The 18,844-nt window shown below is 31.9% G+C and overlaps 2 protein-coding genes across 2 annotated transcripts; one reads left to right on the forward strand and one right to left on the reverse strand.

Moving 5' to 3' along the window:
- Nucleotides 1-4,298: 4,298 nt before the first annotated feature.
- Nucleotides 4,299-18,469, forward strand: LOC124890026. Its single transcript, XM_047401920.1, has 4 exons — nucleotides 4,299-4,439; nucleotides 9,186-9,360; nucleotides 17,320-17,882; nucleotides 17,968-18,469. The coding sequence occupies exons 3-4, from the start codon at nucleotides 17,335-17,337 to the stop codon at nucleotides 18,047-18,049; spliced, it is 630 nt and encodes a 209-aa protein (XP_047257876.1). The 5' UTR covers nucleotides 4,299-4,439; nucleotides 9,186-9,360; nucleotides 17,320-17,334; the 3' UTR covers nucleotides 18,050-18,469.
- On the reverse strand, nucleotides 5,794-6,553 carry LOC124890023. Its single transcript, XM_047401917.1, has 2 exons — nucleotides 6,206-6,553; nucleotides 5,794-5,994 (listed from the first exon to the last, which is right to left on the reverse strand). Exons 1-2 carry the CDS (start codon nucleotides 6,551-6,553, stop codon nucleotides 5,794-5,796), a joined length of 549 nt encoding a protein of 182 aa, XP_047257873.1.
- Nucleotides 18,470-18,844: the final 375 nt, after the last annotated feature.

Genomic DNA, 18,844 nt, shown 5'->3' on the forward strand with positions numbered 1-18,844 from the left:
TTACTAGATAATAGCATAGACACAACAGATACACCAATAGAACTATATTTAGCGGATGATAGGATCGTAAAATCTATAGAAAAAAAGTATAATAAGTGCAAATTATTCAGTACCAATAACAGATAAAAATATAGATAAGTAATTAGTACTATATTGGAAAATATCAGGAATAGAGTTAACTCCAGGAAGTAAAATATTTACAGCAAGATGTAAAAATTTATATGTATTAACAACAAAGCAAAAAATAACTGGAAAAAATAAAATAAATAAAATACAAATAGAAAGCTCTTTTGAGCAATTTGTAAAAATAATAGATAATAATGATTATAGCTACCAAAATATAGATATAGAAGAAGATTTAGAAATCGTAAATGAAAGAATAGGAACATCAAGAAGAATATCTTATGAAAAAGCAGAACCATAAAAAATAATAGCATATGAGATAACTCCAAAACCTAACCTAACTCAATATTATATAATAGGAACAATAGATGAAAAAGAATATTTAATAATAATAAACACAGGACAGGAAGATAATTATATAATGAAATACTTAGTAAAAGCTGAAAAAATTAAAACAAATAATGATAAATTTCCAAACTTACCAAGATACCTAATAATTATTAAAAATATGACTGAGAAAGAAATTATAATAGGAGTCAGAAAGATAAAAATTGAATTTGAAGTAAAAGAAGCAATACAAAAAGCAGATATAACATTAGGAATAAAATGGTTGGAACAAGTAAAACCATACAATATAGAACATACCCAATTAACCATAACGTATAATAAAGAAAAATTGTTAATAAAACGAGCTTTAATATGAAAATATTTGTACTCATGAAGATAATAGTAGAAGGATATTATAATAGATATTATACGCCAATGATAGATACAGGAGCAGAAGTCAATTTATGTAGATATATTTGTTTACCAGAAAGTAAATGGGATAAGCTAAAAACACCAATTGTAGTTAAAGGATTTAATAATGAAGGAAGTCTAATTACATATAAAGCTAGGAATGTAAAAATAAAAATATGGGATAAAATATTAAAAACAAAAGAAATTTATAATTACAAACTAACATCAAAAGATATGCTTTTAGGAATGTCATTCTTAGATAAACTATATCCACACATAATAACTAAAACACACTGGTGGTTTACAACACTATGTTAACAAAAGGTAAGAGCAAAAAGAGTTATTAATAAAATAAGAAAGAAAACATATTGGATAAAAGAAAGTGAAAACATTACACAAAAATTAGAAAATATAAAAACTACTGAAGACACAATAGAATTAATCATATTCTCAATAAATAAGGAAGAAATGACCATATTTTCAATAGATAAGGTAGAAATAATTAAGAATATATTAAAGCAACTGTATAATGAAGATCCACTAAAAGGATGGAAAAAACATAAAGCTACTATAAAAATTGAGTTAATAAATAAGGATAGTACAATAACCCAAAAACCACTAACATATAATTTTGATGATCTAAAAGAATTTGAAATGCATATAAATGAACTATTAGAAAAACAATATATAGAAAAAAAGTAATAGCAAATACACTAGCCCAGCATTTATAGTAACTAAATATAGTGAACAAAAAATAGAAAAAAGTATAATGGTTATTGACTATAGGAATCTAAATGCAAAAACTATAACATATAATTACCCAATACCAAACAAAATACTAAAATACAACAAATACAAGGATATAATTATTTTAGTAAATTTGATTATAAATCAGGATTTTACCATTTAAAACTAGAAGAATCTAAAAAGCTAATTGCATTTACAGTGTTGTAAGGATTTTATGAATGGAATGTGTTACTATTTGGATATAAAAATGCACCAGGTAAGTATCAACATTTTATGAATAATTATTTTAAACAACTACCTAACTGTATAGTATATATAGACGATATATTACTATATTCGAAAACTAAACATGAACACCTAAAGTTATTAGAACAATTTACAAATATAATAAAAAATTCAGGAATAAGCCTAAGTGAGAAAAAGGCAGAAATAATGAAAAACCAGATAGAATTCTTAGGAATACAAATAGATAAAAACGGAGTAAAGATGCAATAAAATATAGTACAAAAAATAATAAATTCAAAAGAAGAATTAGATACAAAAAAGAAATTACAATCATTTTTAGGATTAGTAAACCAGGTAAGAGCATATTTACCAAAACTAGCAGAGAATTTAAAACCATTACAAAAAAAAATTAAAAAAGGATGTAGAATACAACTATAGTGAAGAAGATAAAAAAAAGTACAAAAAATAAAAATACTTTGTAAAAAACTACCTAAATTACATTTTCAGATGAAAATAAGAATTTTACATATATAGTAGAAGTACATGCAAGTGAGTATAGCTATGGTGGAGTACTCAAATACAGGTATGAAAACGAAAAAATAGAACATCATTGTAGATATTATTCAGGACATTTAATGAAATTGAAGTAAAATGAGAAATAAATAGGAAAGAATTATGTTCATTATATAAATGTTTATTAGCATTTGAACCATATATTGTATATAACAAATTTATTGTATGAACAAATAATACACAGGTACGATAGTGGCTAACTAAGAAAATACAAAATTCAGTTACAACAAAAGAAATACGGAGATTGGTATTAAATATATTGAACTTTACATTTACATTTGAAATAATTAATACTAACAAGAATATTATTGTAGATTACATATCAAGACAAAGCTACACAGATTGATATAATAGAAAATGATACACTAGAAGAAATACTCAAACCCTAACTACCCTTTCAATGAAAGTGGACACTATAGGCAATGAGGTAGAAAAGCTAAAGGCTAATGAAGGTAAACTGAAGTCTAAAGCTACAAGTCAGCCGCATGACTATGAAAAAGCAGAGCTATGTCGATCAGAAGACATCAAAAATCTAGAGCTAAAAGGAGATGTTGGGACACTCCATAAAACCCATAACCTTTATCAATCTACATCTGCAGGTACAAGAAAAGGATTTAGCAAACAATGATTGAATCTAAACAAAATATTTGATAAACCATTTATACCAAAAATACAAAAAGACCCTTTATTCGTACCCCCACAAACTACCATATATCTAGAAAGTCTTAACCAAGACAAAAGTCCTATAACCATATAACCAGGTCATATATAGAAAATATCCACAAGATATGAACTTATTTAAATCTTAAATCCAGAGCTATAAATATTCAAGAACCAAACACAGACTATATAACCCAAAAATTACAAGGATTCAACAATTTAATTGCAATACCAAAAACCAATCCAAACCTAGTTAGAACTTGTTTTAGTTACGGACTACTAAATACCGTATATACCCAAGATGGAAACGAATTAACAGCCATACCAGAGATATACAGAGCATTCACCATTTACAAAAAAATAACCAAAGGAAACCTATTTTTTATAAAGTTTTATACTGCACCAGCAGAGATATTATATGATGAAATTAAACTAGTTATACAGGTTGTAAAGATCAGATTAACCAGAGATATGATTATACCAGAAGATATTGGATAACAACCAGAAATACCTAAGGTAGAAATACCAAATTTCTACGCAAATAAATGAGTTATTGGGATATTTACGATTATTCAAGAGCTAGCAAATAATTATCTTAATAGAAACCCTATATGGAGCTACTATTCGCGAGACTAGCAAATGATCTATTCAAATTCAAGAGAGCTACGACAGTCAGATATGGAAGAATTCCAAAAATGGATAATGACATTACTCTATCCAGAAAGACAACCGACTGCAAGATCAATTAAAAAGGAATTTATTTTAGAAGAGCTATTAACAAGATATTACAAATTAATAGGTCATAAATATCCAGATCATTTATGTTCGAGATGTAATAGAGAAGATAATATTATCCCAGAAGTCCAATTAGAATAAAGGATAAAAATTAATCAAGGTAGGTACAAAATAAAAATAGATACAATAAACGAAGAAAAATCAACCAAGAAGATAAGGATCCAGCTGGAAGATAGACAACATGAGATAAGGAAATTGACATAAAGCAGAAAGCGACATAAAGAAGGACGGTCCAATAAAAAGATAAAGGAGAAGACAAGAAGAAAGCTACATGTAAATTATTTTTGTATTTTAGTGAAAAGTTAGGTTTACTTTTTGACTTTTAAGATGTAAATTATTGTATAGCCATTATTAGTTTTTGACTTTTTCGACAAGTGTAGAATATGAATAGTTTTAGGATTTTCATTTTGTAGATTATAAATAGAAAAGCCGTTGGCAATCTAAGGCAAGACTTTCTACACGGAAAGCAAGCCTCCTTGTACACAACCAAAATTTTCTTAAATATTCAATAAAGATATTCAGTTTTATAATCAGCTATGGAAAATCAAAGCCCAGAATCATCAAATCTACAAAAATAGGTATTTTCATTTATAATTATGAATAGCTAAATTCATAAATTTCTGACAATCATGATATAATAAAATAAGTTCATGTTAGTTACTATATAGTAGAATTATTTGAAGGATAATATGTTTTGAAGTTTATTAGCAAAGAAGAAAAAGAGAAAAATTCCCAGAACTATGCCATCCTAAAGGTGAAACCAGTAAGGCAGAGAAGCCGTGATAGGGTAGTAACCAGAGTTGAGGCGATGTTTAGGGAAGAAGTATTCAAACGTTCCATGCTAATAGTGACAGAGGAGCATAATTATCTAAGGATAATCTAGTACATAGTGATCTAAGATGATCATATTTTTTTATGTATATGATTGAAGGGAATATTTTGAAATAAGCATCATATGAAATAAAATGACTAACTACTTATCGGATGAAATGATAGATAGGGTCAAGATACTTATTTTGTATATACTTAAGGATATAGAAATAATAGATATAAGAAAAATCATATGGGAAAAGATACTTGATTTTGAAGATGAGTTACTAAATACTGAATGGATAGAACACGAGTTAGAAAATGTAGATTTTGATGGTAGATATTATTATTCAGATTGGTATTACTCAGACTAAAATGATAAATTATGAATACTTAGAATATTGGAGGAGAGATATGGAGCAAATAAGATTGGTAGAAATACTTATGAAAAAGATCTGCTTGACTACATAAAAACTAGAAATATGGAACATATAGTATACCTTAAAAGTAATATAGAAGAATTAATAAGGTTAAAACAAATAACTAAAGAATGCTATGACATAGCATTTCAACACACATGATAGAAGCAGTATCCAAGTTAATTGGTATTTATCTAACAGATATTGGTCTATATCTATATTTATATATTATGAAAAAATATAATCCAAGTACACCCCCTACCCCCCAAAAAAAATAAAAATAAAATTGGTATGGTTAAAAGTAAGAATAGTATTTTCTAATTTAGGAAGAAGATATAAGAAAATAGGTGAACATTTATATTTAATGTTAGAAAAAGAAGAATTAAAATTAGAAGATAAACTAACAGCTATGGTAAGAATAACAAAAGAAAATGAAGAAATAGACAGGAAAAAAGAAATAGAAAATATAAAACAACAAACTACGGATGAAATACGAAAAATAGAAGAAATAAAAAATAATAGGATTACTGAGTTAGAAAAAGAATTACAAATACTAAAAGATCTATATGAAAAAATACAAAGAGAAAAGGCCTTCCAGGTGGATGTTTATATTTTGGTGGTAACACAACTTCGTCCATAACTTCTCGTGGCACAATCCAGTCCTTATCGGGCATTGGAAATATCGATTCTTGATACATCTTCCTTAATGTTTAGGATAGTAAAACTCAGAGCAATAAGACTTCATATCAACTACACGCTTTCTTTTTAGAACTGCAATCGCGTGTTCACAAGTTATCTCGTCCAATTGGAATCTCCCACAACTGCAAGTCCTTCTATCAAGACATACAATGTACTTACTTCCGTCATCGTAAACCGAATACACATATGTTGATGAATCACTAACCTACAATATTAATTGTAATATGTTAATACACACACACACACACATATATATATATCGATCTTTTGTATAATATTTTTATATCACTTCAAACAAAATAATTGATGCATTTACTGTAACATTTTTCAAAACAAGATTATAAAACAAATAGCCTCTTCTACCATCAATCAAATATTATATAGTATGTCAAACAAAAATAAACATCTAAACTAACCTTAAGCCTTGAAGATTCTGAAGTATTTAGCTGAAGAATTCCTTCGAATCTACTACCAAGTGACGTGTTTGTATAAGATGCTCTTTCTCTATTCTTGCAGTTCCACTTTCCAAATAATTTTCTAGCCTGCTCTAGAAATTCGATTATCGGCAACTCACGTGCTAACTTCAGTTTACCATTTATACACTCTGCTATATTTGAAGTCATCGTCCTACCTCTGTTAACAGGTGCATACACGTGTGCCCACATTTCAAATCCTGCATTCTCAAGATAAGACTTTATCCTCTGATTAATCTTCCCAACTTGATTAAAAAAATCAAAATCATCTTTACGGTATGCCTTGTCCATAGCTTAGTAAATATCGCTAAGTCTATCTTTACTCTTCCTAAAGTTTGAGCAAAAATTCTTCCACAAATGCCAAATGTAGGCAAGATGTGACACATTCAGATATACAATGTCGACAACCTTTATTATTCTTTCATGACGATCGGACACACCACACATACAGTTGCGCTCTCCAAAAGCAATTCTGAAATTTTTGAAAAACCAAGTCCATGAATTGTCATTTTCACTATCAACCACACCATACGCTATCGGAAGAAGGCGTCCTACAATTTTGATAATAAAAAAACTCACGACACTGATACAAGTACACAATTTATCAAACAAAAAAAATATAAGAGATAAAAAAGATTATTATCTGAATAACATCATAGAATAACTATATGTAAAAGTAAAATTTAATTACCTACTCCATCAAGCATGCTTGTGGAAACAAATGTACCTTTATATGCTCTACTCAAATGCGCACCATCAACAACAACTACAGTCCTGTAATACTCGAATCCAATCTTCAAAGGTTGCAACGCAATGAAAAAATACATGAATTTATTATCCTCTGCTTTATGCATTCTAATATGTGAACCAGGATATACAGAATTTAACATGTATGCATATCTAACCATTTGTCGATAACCATCCACATGTTTCTCCCTTATCATCTCAATCACACGTTCTTTAGCCCTCCAAGTCTTCTGATAGTTAATGTCTACACCAAAAGCATTTTTAATATCTTCGATTATTATTCAAAGTGTGTATTCTATTGTAATTTACAAGTTTTAGAGCAGTAAAAATACTAACAAACCCAACTATAGCTTAAAGTTGAGTAAAAACTTGATCTTTTAACGGACATGTGTGGACATTTTAGAAAGCTCTAACTTTAAAAAGTTCAGTCCCCTGCTGACATGATGCTTTAAATATCCAAACACAATCCTCCGAATGGAATCGTAGGACATAGTTGAATCAATGAAAAAAACACTTCAAATATTTTTCCTTCACTTACTGCCAAAAAATAGATTAATAGATACATAAACCACAAAAAATTGTACAACATATATCTAATATAAAACTATTATGTTTGCTTCGTATGTTGATATAGATAAAACTAAAACACAACGAGATGCATAATTAAACATAAATATATAAACTGAGATGCAAGATGATCAAAATGTATCTTTAGCATACAAAAATATATCTTAGCTTTATTAGTCTACTGTCAAAAATTTATGTGAAACAATAATCAACAAATCTTAGATACAAAATTAAATAAAGGTGCAGATTATTAACGACAACTGATACATAAAGAACCATAACATACCTTTTCTTGTCTGATCTTTTAGCATAGAAATTGAAGAAATGCTCAATTGCAAATCTTGCCATAACCGAAATTAGAGTACCCTTATCCTTATAGATTTGTCCAACCTTAACATCACTATGTTTACAGTCAATCATGATCTTGTTCCCCTTCCTATCCAACAAAGGCAAAGGAGCAGATGATCAGGTTTGTAACTAATTAATTTCACAACTTTTTCTGATGGACTTTCCAAACACATTATTGCTCCCACATTCCCATCCAACAGTAATTAACTTGTATACTTATATAATGTAGTGAAGATGAGTGGATAGATTCCAGAACCACGCTCAGTTTTCTTAATTTTGATATACAGCTTCACACACATTTCGTTACGAATTAACAATGGACAAACATTTCCTTCAAGAATGTAACGAGTCTCAATTTTTTTCCTGGTTTTATCTATTTCCAATTCTTCGACAATTGTTGCAATCAGTTTTTCATAAGTTACATGTTCACTTATCATAATTCCATCGCTCTTATATCCCACAGAGTTGATTACGTCAACCCAAACACCAGATGAGATTATGTTAATTACGTCAACCCAAACAATTCTTTTTTAATGCTAGGTTATTCGTTACATCCCTTAAAACATGCTAGTTAGTTTGATTAAAACATGTATCCATAATATGTATCTAAGTTAATTAACTTATTTCTTCAATGGTCAAAAGTTAGGATTTTATGAGATTTATAAAAAAGATGAGATTTTTTGTAAATACTGGTAAACATGTCGTTATATATGTAACTTTTATGGAAAATTACTTGAATAAACAACTTAAGTTTTTAAACTACTAAAAATCCCCCCACTTCTAAAATATTACTTAAATCCCAATATTTACCACTTTTTGGTAAAGTTGAGATACAAGTTTTAACCTCCTACTAAGAAGTGGATTGTGTGCCAAAAAATAATCCATTTATCCTCTCTGTACACCGTTGAATCATGGGTGGTTTCTAATCTAATTTCTCCATCTAATTCAAAAATTTCAAGTAAGGTAATTTTCCCCCATAAAATTAGCTTCAATTTCTTCTATTCCCTTTTTACTTTTTTTTTTTCAAAAAAAATATTTTGCGCAAGTAAAGTAGTCTAAAATTTTGAGTGTTTTGGTTGAGTGATTTCTTTGATTATACCTTTTTAGATTTTATTTTTTGAATTACCATTATGAATAGAGATTCTGGACCTTCGTTTAGTCTTGGGTTTTCTCAGCTAGAAAGTATCAAAGAATCTCAACAACTTGTAAACTTCGTTCTTAGAAATATTGGCTATGACTTTGTTGGTTTTGATGAAAATAGGTTAAAACATAGAAACGATCCCCAAACTGTGAAGAAATTACGGCAAAAACATGCTAAGAAGGACAAGAAAAAAGAAACTGGTTCTAAGAAAAGAGGATCCAACAGTTCTGCAAGTAAAGCTCCCGCCAAGAGAAGAAGAATTGTCAAAGCAATTTGCAGAGATGAGCTTTCTAAGGTAATTGCATTTTTATATCTGTTGAATACTAGGCCGAGATACATATTTTGACTTGGATGATACGTTTAGAAATTCATTGTTTATCTGATTCTTTATTGCCAATTTTATATGTATCTTGTATTTTTTTATAATGAAATTAATATAACAAAAGATACAGGTTTATAAGTACATAGACACATGTTATGTTGACTTGTATCTGTGAGTTATTGTTAATGCTTTGATATGTATCTATTGTTTTTAAATTTTACTAAAAGTCTTATTATAAGAGATACAAGTTATAACTTCATAGATACATGTTGTGTTAACTTGTATCTATGACTTACTGTTAATGTCTTGAAATGTATCTAGTGTTGTATAATTGTTATTGAAAGTTGTATTACAAAAGATAAAAGTTTATAACTACATACATATATCTTGTATTAAATTGTATCTAAATTATGATGTTCTTAGAATTTTTGTCTATATTGTAGTGTCTAAATGTAGATTTGTTGCATCTCAACTAATTTTATCTTTATTGTAATTTGTTTTTGTTTTTAGGAATTGAGTTACGTTATTATGAAATTCCAACTCATCCTCTTAGATTTGTAAGTTCATGCAATTTAAGATTTAAGGATGAAATTAAAGAAGTTGTCGGCCAAGAAGTTTTACACTTGTTTGAGAAGACTATTTTTGGATGTTATCTCAACATGTAACACCCCGAATCTATACCTCGGATGCTACACAGTGCTTATAACCCCAAGGGACCACAAGCTAACCCATGACGGATATATGCTATGAGTACTGAATCATAATGCTGTAATAATGTGGAAAATAGGCTGAAATGCCATAAGGTTCAAAATTTGAATACTGATAAAGAATATCAATATAATAATAATTTGCAAAACTGAATAATATCTGATAATCTAGTATTAAAAGCCTCTAACTGAACTGTCTAAAAGTGGAGTTGATGGGACAATCCCCTAGCTAACTCCGACTACTAAAATATTAAAGCTACTGAAATAAAGACATATCCTCAATAGGTAAGGACTCACTACTAAATCTGATACTGCTGGCTGAATCTGTATATGCGTAGTCGGGAATCTGAGTATCCAAACCTATGATATAAGACATCATAGAGCAAAGAGAAAGTATGCGTCAGTACATGGAATGTACTGGTATGCTAGATGAGGTAAGGCTGAATTCAAGGATTTATATGCATGAACAATAATTGACTAAATGATACATGGATAACTGAAACTGCTATAAATACTGAGTATGCAATACTTTACATATACGTGTATACTGTAACTGAACTTTTATTGAAGCTGAGTTCTAAGTTTTGATAAGTGAGTAACTGATATCTAAAATTACTAATAACTAAGTTACTGACACTGATTGACTATATCTAACTGTCCTGATTCTATAGAACTGAACTGAGTTCTATATTGAGACTAGAACTGAGACTGTGGGAGGTAATCATCTAACCGACATGGCTCTTTCTGAATTGATTGGGGTCCAACTTGTAACCCCAGTTGGAAAAGTGTCAGTACCGTGCCATGGGTAAAGATAAGTTGTTGAGTTACCCTCATCTAGCAGGAACTATAATGAGAATAATGGAACCCTCAGCTGGCAGGTTGATATACCTCATCAACACTCAACTGGAAGGTTGATGTCTCAACCTACGCTGGATACGTAGTTCTAGAACATAAGGACTGCTTCTAAGGATCACACCCTCTACTGGCAGGTGAGCCCCCACCCTTGGATTCACTCGATGTTGAATCCTACTCCTAACTGAATAGATACTGAACTAATTATACTGAGCTGAAGTAGACTAATACTGAGTTCTATAACTGACTGAGTTCACTGAGTTCTGTTAACTGGCTTAGTACTACTATTTCGTGTCATAACTGGGACTATTCTATAACTATTGTAGCTCTAGGTAACAACTAGATTTTCAGGTATTGAATACTCCCAGGACTCAATAGCATGAAAGTCAAGCATAACATAATCTTGAAAAGCATAGCAATGTCCACTTGTTCATAATTCATTAATAGAGACATTTTATCAAACACTTGTAGAGCATAAACTTGTACATATGCTAGCATGTCATGATTACACTATTTAATTCAGATGGACATTCTATTATCCACATGGAGAGCACAACTTAATGCATATAATCATGGGAAGTATGTAAACATTGTAACTACAACACAGAAACTTGCAAATTCAAGGACTATAACATGGGAACTATGCAATTCAACATACATGCTATTTCAATTTCATGGAATCTATAATTAATCATGGATTGAAACTCAATTAATATCATGAATATGAATACAATCCAATTTCAAGTATGTAAATAATGAATCAATCATCTTGTAGTTATAAAAATGGATTCTTGGACTCTATGGGTGTAAGGAACCCATAGATGAACACCTAACATACCTGAATTGATAAGTTCTTGTAGTTCTTGGTGAGTTTCTTGAGATTTGCTCTTGGTTGCTTGAAGATTAGGGTTTGCTAATTGAACGAGAGCTTGTTGATTTTGTGGGAAAAGTTAATAAATAATGGGTTTTAAAATGTTTTTAGGGATTAAATCCCATATCTGGGGGTTTTAAAATCATGGGAAAAGACTAGTTTAACCCTGGTTGAAACTTTTAATTTATGTTAAAATTTTTCAACCCGGGCCCTTGGCGCGATGTGGTGCTATCATGCCGTGTCACTGGAAATTGACAACTGGTAAATTGGCTAGTGGCGCGACGTGGTGGAATCACATTGTCATACTAGATACGAATTTGGGACTCATCGTGATGCAGTGAAATCGCGTAACTTCACTGGAAAAAAGGACAATTGTGAACTGGGTCTATGGCGTTACGCGCCATTATCGCGGAGCAACACTAGAATTTCACAACTGCCATTTGGCTGGCTTCCACGATGCGGTGAAGTATCTGTTGGCACACTGCTTTACCAAATATGCTATAACTCTTTACCCGGGTATCGAATTTGGGCGAATTTTATATCATTGGAAAGCTGACTGAATTTCCCATGCAATGGTAAGCTCTAAACTAAAAAATAATGAGTATTTTGAAAAATTTGTATAGAATAACTCATGTACTGAGAGTTAAATTAAGCTAGGGAAATACGAGGTATTACAATATCTCTCCCTTGGGAACATTCATCCTCGAATGAGACTGATTAAGTTAAGAAACACTGATAGACTAAGTTTTTACATAGAACATGAATATCTAATTCATGGAATATATGACTGAAACTACTGATAAGCTGAGTTTTCATGCTGAATTTGCATATCTGATGCATGAGTACATGGCTAAACTGATTAATGAATGCATGACTGAATATGCAACAGTAAAGAATACCAAGTTTATAACTGTAAGTAAACATGGAACTTAGTAAATCTATGGAAGACTCTTACCTTAAGTTGAATCTGAATTTGCAGAGAAGAGATGAGGATACTGGGTTCGCATATCTGCTTCTTCTTCCCAAGTAGCTCTCTCAATGGACTAATTCCACCAAAGAACTTTGACCAAGGGAACTTCTTTGTTCCTCAGTCTGCGAATCTAATGATCGAGGATCCAGACTGGAACCTCTTTAAAAGAGAGATTATTCTAAATATTTACGCCCTATAAAGGAACTATGACTACTGGGTCACCAATGCATTTCTTTAGCAAGGAGACGTGGAACACTGGATGTACAAAAGCTAGATATGAAGGCAACTCAAGCTCGTAAGCTACCTTTCTGAAATGACTAGGAATTCTGTAAGGATTGACATATCAAGGACTGAGCTTTCCCTTCTTGCCGAACCTCTTTACCCCCTTCATGGGAGAAATTTTTAAGAATAATTATCACTAATATCAAGCTTGAGATCTTTTCTCCCCACATCTGCGTATGACTTTTATCGGCCCTGGGCAGCCCTAAGACTTTCCCTGATCAACTGAACCTTCTATAAGGAATCAAACACTAAGTCAGGCCCTACTACTACGACTTCACCCGCCTCAACCAACCAATTAGAGTTTTGCATATCCTATCATAAAAAGCCTTAAACAGAGCCATCTGAATACTGGAATAGTAACTGTTATAATATATGAATTCGATAAAAGAAAAGTGGTCATCCAAACTACCTTTAAAATCAACAACACAGGCACTTAAAATATCTTTTAGAGTCTGAATAGTCCTTTCTGCTTGACCATCTGTCTGAGGGTGGAAGGCTGTACTGAGGTGAACTTAGGTACCAAGACCTTTTTAGAATGCTTTACAGAAGTGAGAGGTAAAATAGGTACCTCTATATGAGATGATAGAAATTGGAACTCTGTGTAACTTGAACAACACTCTGATATAGAGTTTGGCGTAGTCCTCAAATAAATAGGAAGTATGAACTGGCAAGAAGTGAGCTGATTTGGTCATCCTGTCTACAATGACCCAAATAGAATCACGCTGATGATGAGTACAAGGCAATCCTATCACAAAGTCCATATTCACTTCTTTCCATTTCCATATGGGAATATTGAACTCCTACAAGGACCTACTAGGTTTCTGGTGCTCAATCTTAACCTGCTGACACGTTGAGCACTTAGCTACAAACTCCATAATATCTCTCTTCATCCTACTCTACCAATAGACCTCCCATAAATTACGATACATCTTAGTGTCCCCTGGATGAATAGAGTAATGCGTATCGTGTATTTCTGTAAGAATTCATTGCCTCAAGTCATCTACACCTAGCACGCATAGCCAACCCTGGAAATGCAACACACCATCTCCCTCTTGGGAGAAAACCTCTACTTTATAACCTCTGACTAACTCTTTCAACTTAATAAGGATGGGATTTCTATCCTGCTTTTCCTTTACATCAAAAATCAGAGATAATTCTGAACTATTCTGCACCCATACAGTACCTTATGTTGAATCGACTAAGTGGACACCTAGTCAGGAAAGCTGATGAACTTCCCGAGCTAACTTCTTCTTACCATTCTCAAAATGAGCCATACTACCCATAGACAACCTACTGAGAGCATCTGCCACTACATTGGCCTTGCCCGGGTGATACAAAATACTCATGTTATAATCTTTTAGTAATTCTAACCACCTCTTCTGATGTAGATTCAAATCTTTATGATAAAATACATACTGGAGGCTCTTGTGATATGTGAACACATCCACATGCACCCCATATAAATAGTGACTCCAAATATTTAAGGCAAACACTATAGCTGCTAACTCAAGATCATGGGTAGGGTAATCCTTCTAATGGGGATTAAGCTATCTAGAAGTGTAGGCTATAACCTTACCTCTCTACATGAGGACATAAACTAAACCTACTCTGGATGCATCATACTACAGAACAAACCCATCTAAACCATCTGGTAGAGTTAAAACTAGGCATAAGGTGAGTCGAGTCTTTAACTCCTGAAAACTCTTCTTGTAAGAATCTGACCATCGGAACTTGACTTTATTCTGAGTCAATCTGGACATGGGGGATGCAATAGATGAAACCCCTTCAACGAACCGATGGTAATATCTATCTAAACCTAAGAAACTCCTGATATTTGATGGAGAAATAGGTCTAGGCCAGTTACTCACTACTTCAGTCTTTTGAGGATCAACTCTAACACCATAACTGAAAATAATATAACCAAGGAATGCTATTGACCTTAGCTAAAATTCACACTTACTGAATTTGGTGAACAACTGATGAGCTTTGAGAGTCTGAAGTACGATTCTAAGATGATCTGCGTGATCATTCTCACTATGGGAATAGATAAGTATGTCATCGATGAAGACTATAACGAACATGTCCAAGTACTACTTGAACACGCGATTCATTAAGTCCATGAAATCTGATAGGGCATTAGTAAGACCAAAGACATGACTAGAAATTTGAAGTGACCATACTGAGTTCGGAAAGCTACTTTCAGAATGTCACATTCTCCAACCCTGAGCTGATGATAGCCTGATCTGAGGTCTATCTTAGAAAAGTAACTGACGCCCAAAAGTTGGTCAAACAAGTCATCGATTCTAGGAATTGGGTATTTATTCTTGACTATTAGTTTGTTCAACTGATGGTAGTCTATACACAATCTGAGGGAATCGTCTTTCTTATGCACGAATAAGATTGGTGCACCCTATGGGGAAATGTTAGGTCTGATGAACCCCTTATCTAATAGTTTCTTTAACTATTCTTTTAACTCTCTAAGTTTATCTGGTGCCATTCTATATAGTGGAATAGATATAGGCTGAGTGTCTGGAAGAAGGTCTATTTTGAAGTCGATTTACCTTATGGGAGAACTCCAAGAAGATCTTCAGGAAACACATCAGAGAATTCATTACCAAAACTAAATCAAGATTGGGAGTCTCTAAACTAGATTCTTTCACTCACACAAGATGATAAACGCATCCCTTGGATATCATTTTTCTCACTCTAAGTTATGAAATCAACTGACCCTTCAGCGTTGGGGTACTACCTCTTGATTCAAGGATTGATTCATTTGGAAACTAAAAATGAACAATTCTGTTCCTACAATGAACTGAGGCATAGCATGAATAGTGCCAATCTATGTCGAGAATGACATAACTTTTTGAGATATCATAATCGGATAGTTCTTGTATACCCATCAGGATATGATAGATTTACCCACTTGTGTAGAAACTTAGAAAGGCTCTTCTAGGATTTCTAGACTGACTCCGAAGTTAATGTCTATATAAGAAGTTGCGAAAGACAAAGAAGCTCCTGTATCTAGCAAGGAATAAAAATATAAATGGAAGACCTGTAACGTTCTAGTAACCACATCAGGAGAATTTTCCTGATCTTGTCTAGGTTGAAGTGCATAAAACCTATTTGGGCGTTGCCCACTGGTGGCACTGGAAGCGGCACCCTGGTGATTTAGGTGACCGAACTGAGCTGGGGACAATTATACTGACCCTGAGAACCTGGCTGAGGATAATCTCTGATTATATGGCCTGGCTTTCCACACCCAAAATAAACATCACTGCCAGCCCTGCAGATACTCTGATGATTTCTGTCGCATTTATATCATAGGGGATTTGTTTGAGCACTGCTGACACTACCCTGAGATTTAGAGCCTGGAGCTCTACCCTTGTTACCGTTTCTGAACTTAGGTACCGGAGCACTAGTGGAGGACGAAGTTGGAACCAAAGATTTTGGGAGAAATTGAGAACAATTACCACCCTTTAACTTAGGTTGAGTGAAATTGAAACTATCTGTTCTATCTTTCTTATTCTCTCTCGCTTTCTATTTTTTCGTATTCTTAGCTTCTTCTATCTGCTGAGCATGGACCATGAGCCTGGATATGTCCATATCCTTAATTAACATCATTGTTCTGCACTTCTTAACCATACTTTCTGGCACCCCAGACACAAACTTGCTCATTCTAAATCTTAGATTTTGTCAACAAGATTTCGTAGTTGCTTTTCCAAAATCCAATAACTGGCTCTACCTAATGTACCAACAAAACAAGTGCTGGAATGATGAGATATTTTCATAATGGACATCCAAATTCAAACTTTGTGACATCGTGAAAGTACATTTCCATTAGTATATTTATTTCAGACTGTATGATATGCATTTCGAATTTGTGATATCTACGATGATGTGTTATAGACTATCACATGAGGTTGTTACATTGACTACCTAAGTTAGAATAATTGTGTAAGCTAAAGATCATGCAATATTAACTTGTATTTGTCAAATCTTGATGATGTCCTGACAGTAAAGATATTTTTGGTATGTTTTTGCCTGAATGTATTTTGTATTAGATACATAACAACAAAACATGTATCATTCTATATGAATATGTATCTTGTTCATTTTTTTCTATTTCAATTTCCTGTATTTTCCCTCTAATTACCTTAGATATATAAAGAATTTAATCTATATCTCTTTTAGTTTTAATCATTACAGTTGCCTGCTCTAATATGTATTCCATTTTATTGTATTTTGAATAGTATGTGGATGTCATCATGTACCACTTGTGGAAGAAGTATAAGAACAAGAATTTTCCAATCAACAGATACACTATAGCAGATTGCTTTTTCAAAGTGTACATCGATAAGGCATATGTAAATTACTATAAAGCTGACGTTGGTAAGGATTTTGCAACTCAAGATGCGTCTGCAAAGACTGATGAGGTTGCTGATATGGAGATGTCATTGATTAACACCATCAAGGGGTTTAGTCCACGCGCAGGCCATCCTTGTCATCTGGTTAATGAGTTCTTTATACCCATTAACTGTGTTAGTGCCTTTCACTGGCTATTGACAGTCATTGATTTAAAGGATCAATGCATTCATGTGTACGATTCAATGACCTCTTCACGAAAAAGAACAAAAACAAGAGTGATTGAGAAGTTGGCTGTAATGATTCTGACTTACCTTCAGTATAGTGATTTTTTTAAGCAAAAGGTACCACCTAACTGGACTACATTGGCATCCTACAAAGGAAAGATCAAACGTGATCCATTTCAAGTGGAATACGTATCCGAGATAGCACAAAAAGATTTAGGAAGTTTGTAAGTATTACATTTCTTTTCGTTGTTTTCATTATCGTATACGTGTATATTGGTCTTTTTAATTAAATTAGTAATTGTTATGCAGGGATTGTGGTGTATTTGTAGTTTTCTATGTTGAGTATCTATGCAAGGGATTAGGCATTCCATCTTTGGGTATTGATTCTTAAGAACATCATCTGATATATGCTAGTCTTTTGTGCAAGTATGGATCTGAAAAAGCAGAGCATGACTATTTTAGTGAGAATGACGATCCACCAAGGCCAAGGAGAAAGCTTGCACAAAAAGAAACATACCGTGTTTTGAATATTCAGTAGTTGTTTATTTGTTATCTAATTGGATATTAAAAGCGTTGATGATGTTAGAAACTTTGATGATGAAAGTGATGTTTAGATAAACATATATTATTTTCTTTAATGATTAAATACTTATATTTTGTCATCCATTATAACGCAATGCTAAAGCATTTAAATATATATTTATGTTTTTTTATATGTTTTTCTTACACTTTTTACAGACATTGTATTAGATACATATTTTAAAATATTTTACAATTGTACGTATCTAAAATAAAGAAACATTTATTACAATATAATGGTACTAACCATCACAATATTGCATTATTGTATATATATAGCATTTTTTGTTCCTTCTAATACATGTTGTCTCTAACGTGCATAACAATTTATAGCAGAACTTAATAGAGCTAACTCTTAAAACTATTGACATATTAGAGTTTACAAGTGATACAAATTATTTAAACTCGTATCTATTATTTTATATGAGATATATCTATCATATTGTATGTGTCTATTATAAGGAAACATATTTTACTATATAATGACAGTAACCAACAAATTATTAAATTTTTATGTATCTGTAACTATTTTTTGTTTATCGGAATACATGTTTGACTATACCCTGCATAACAAATTAAAGCAGAACTTATATGACTACATCTTAAT

This window comes from Capsicum annuum, unplaced genomic scaffold, assembly GCF_002878395.1.
Source record: "Capsicum annuum cultivar UCD-10X-F1 unplaced genomic scaffold, UCD10Xv1.1 ctg1001, whole genome shotgun sequence".
Classification (NCBI taxonomy): domain Eukaryota; kingdom Viridiplantae; phylum Streptophyta; class Magnoliopsida; order Solanales; family Solanaceae; genus Capsicum; species Capsicum annuum.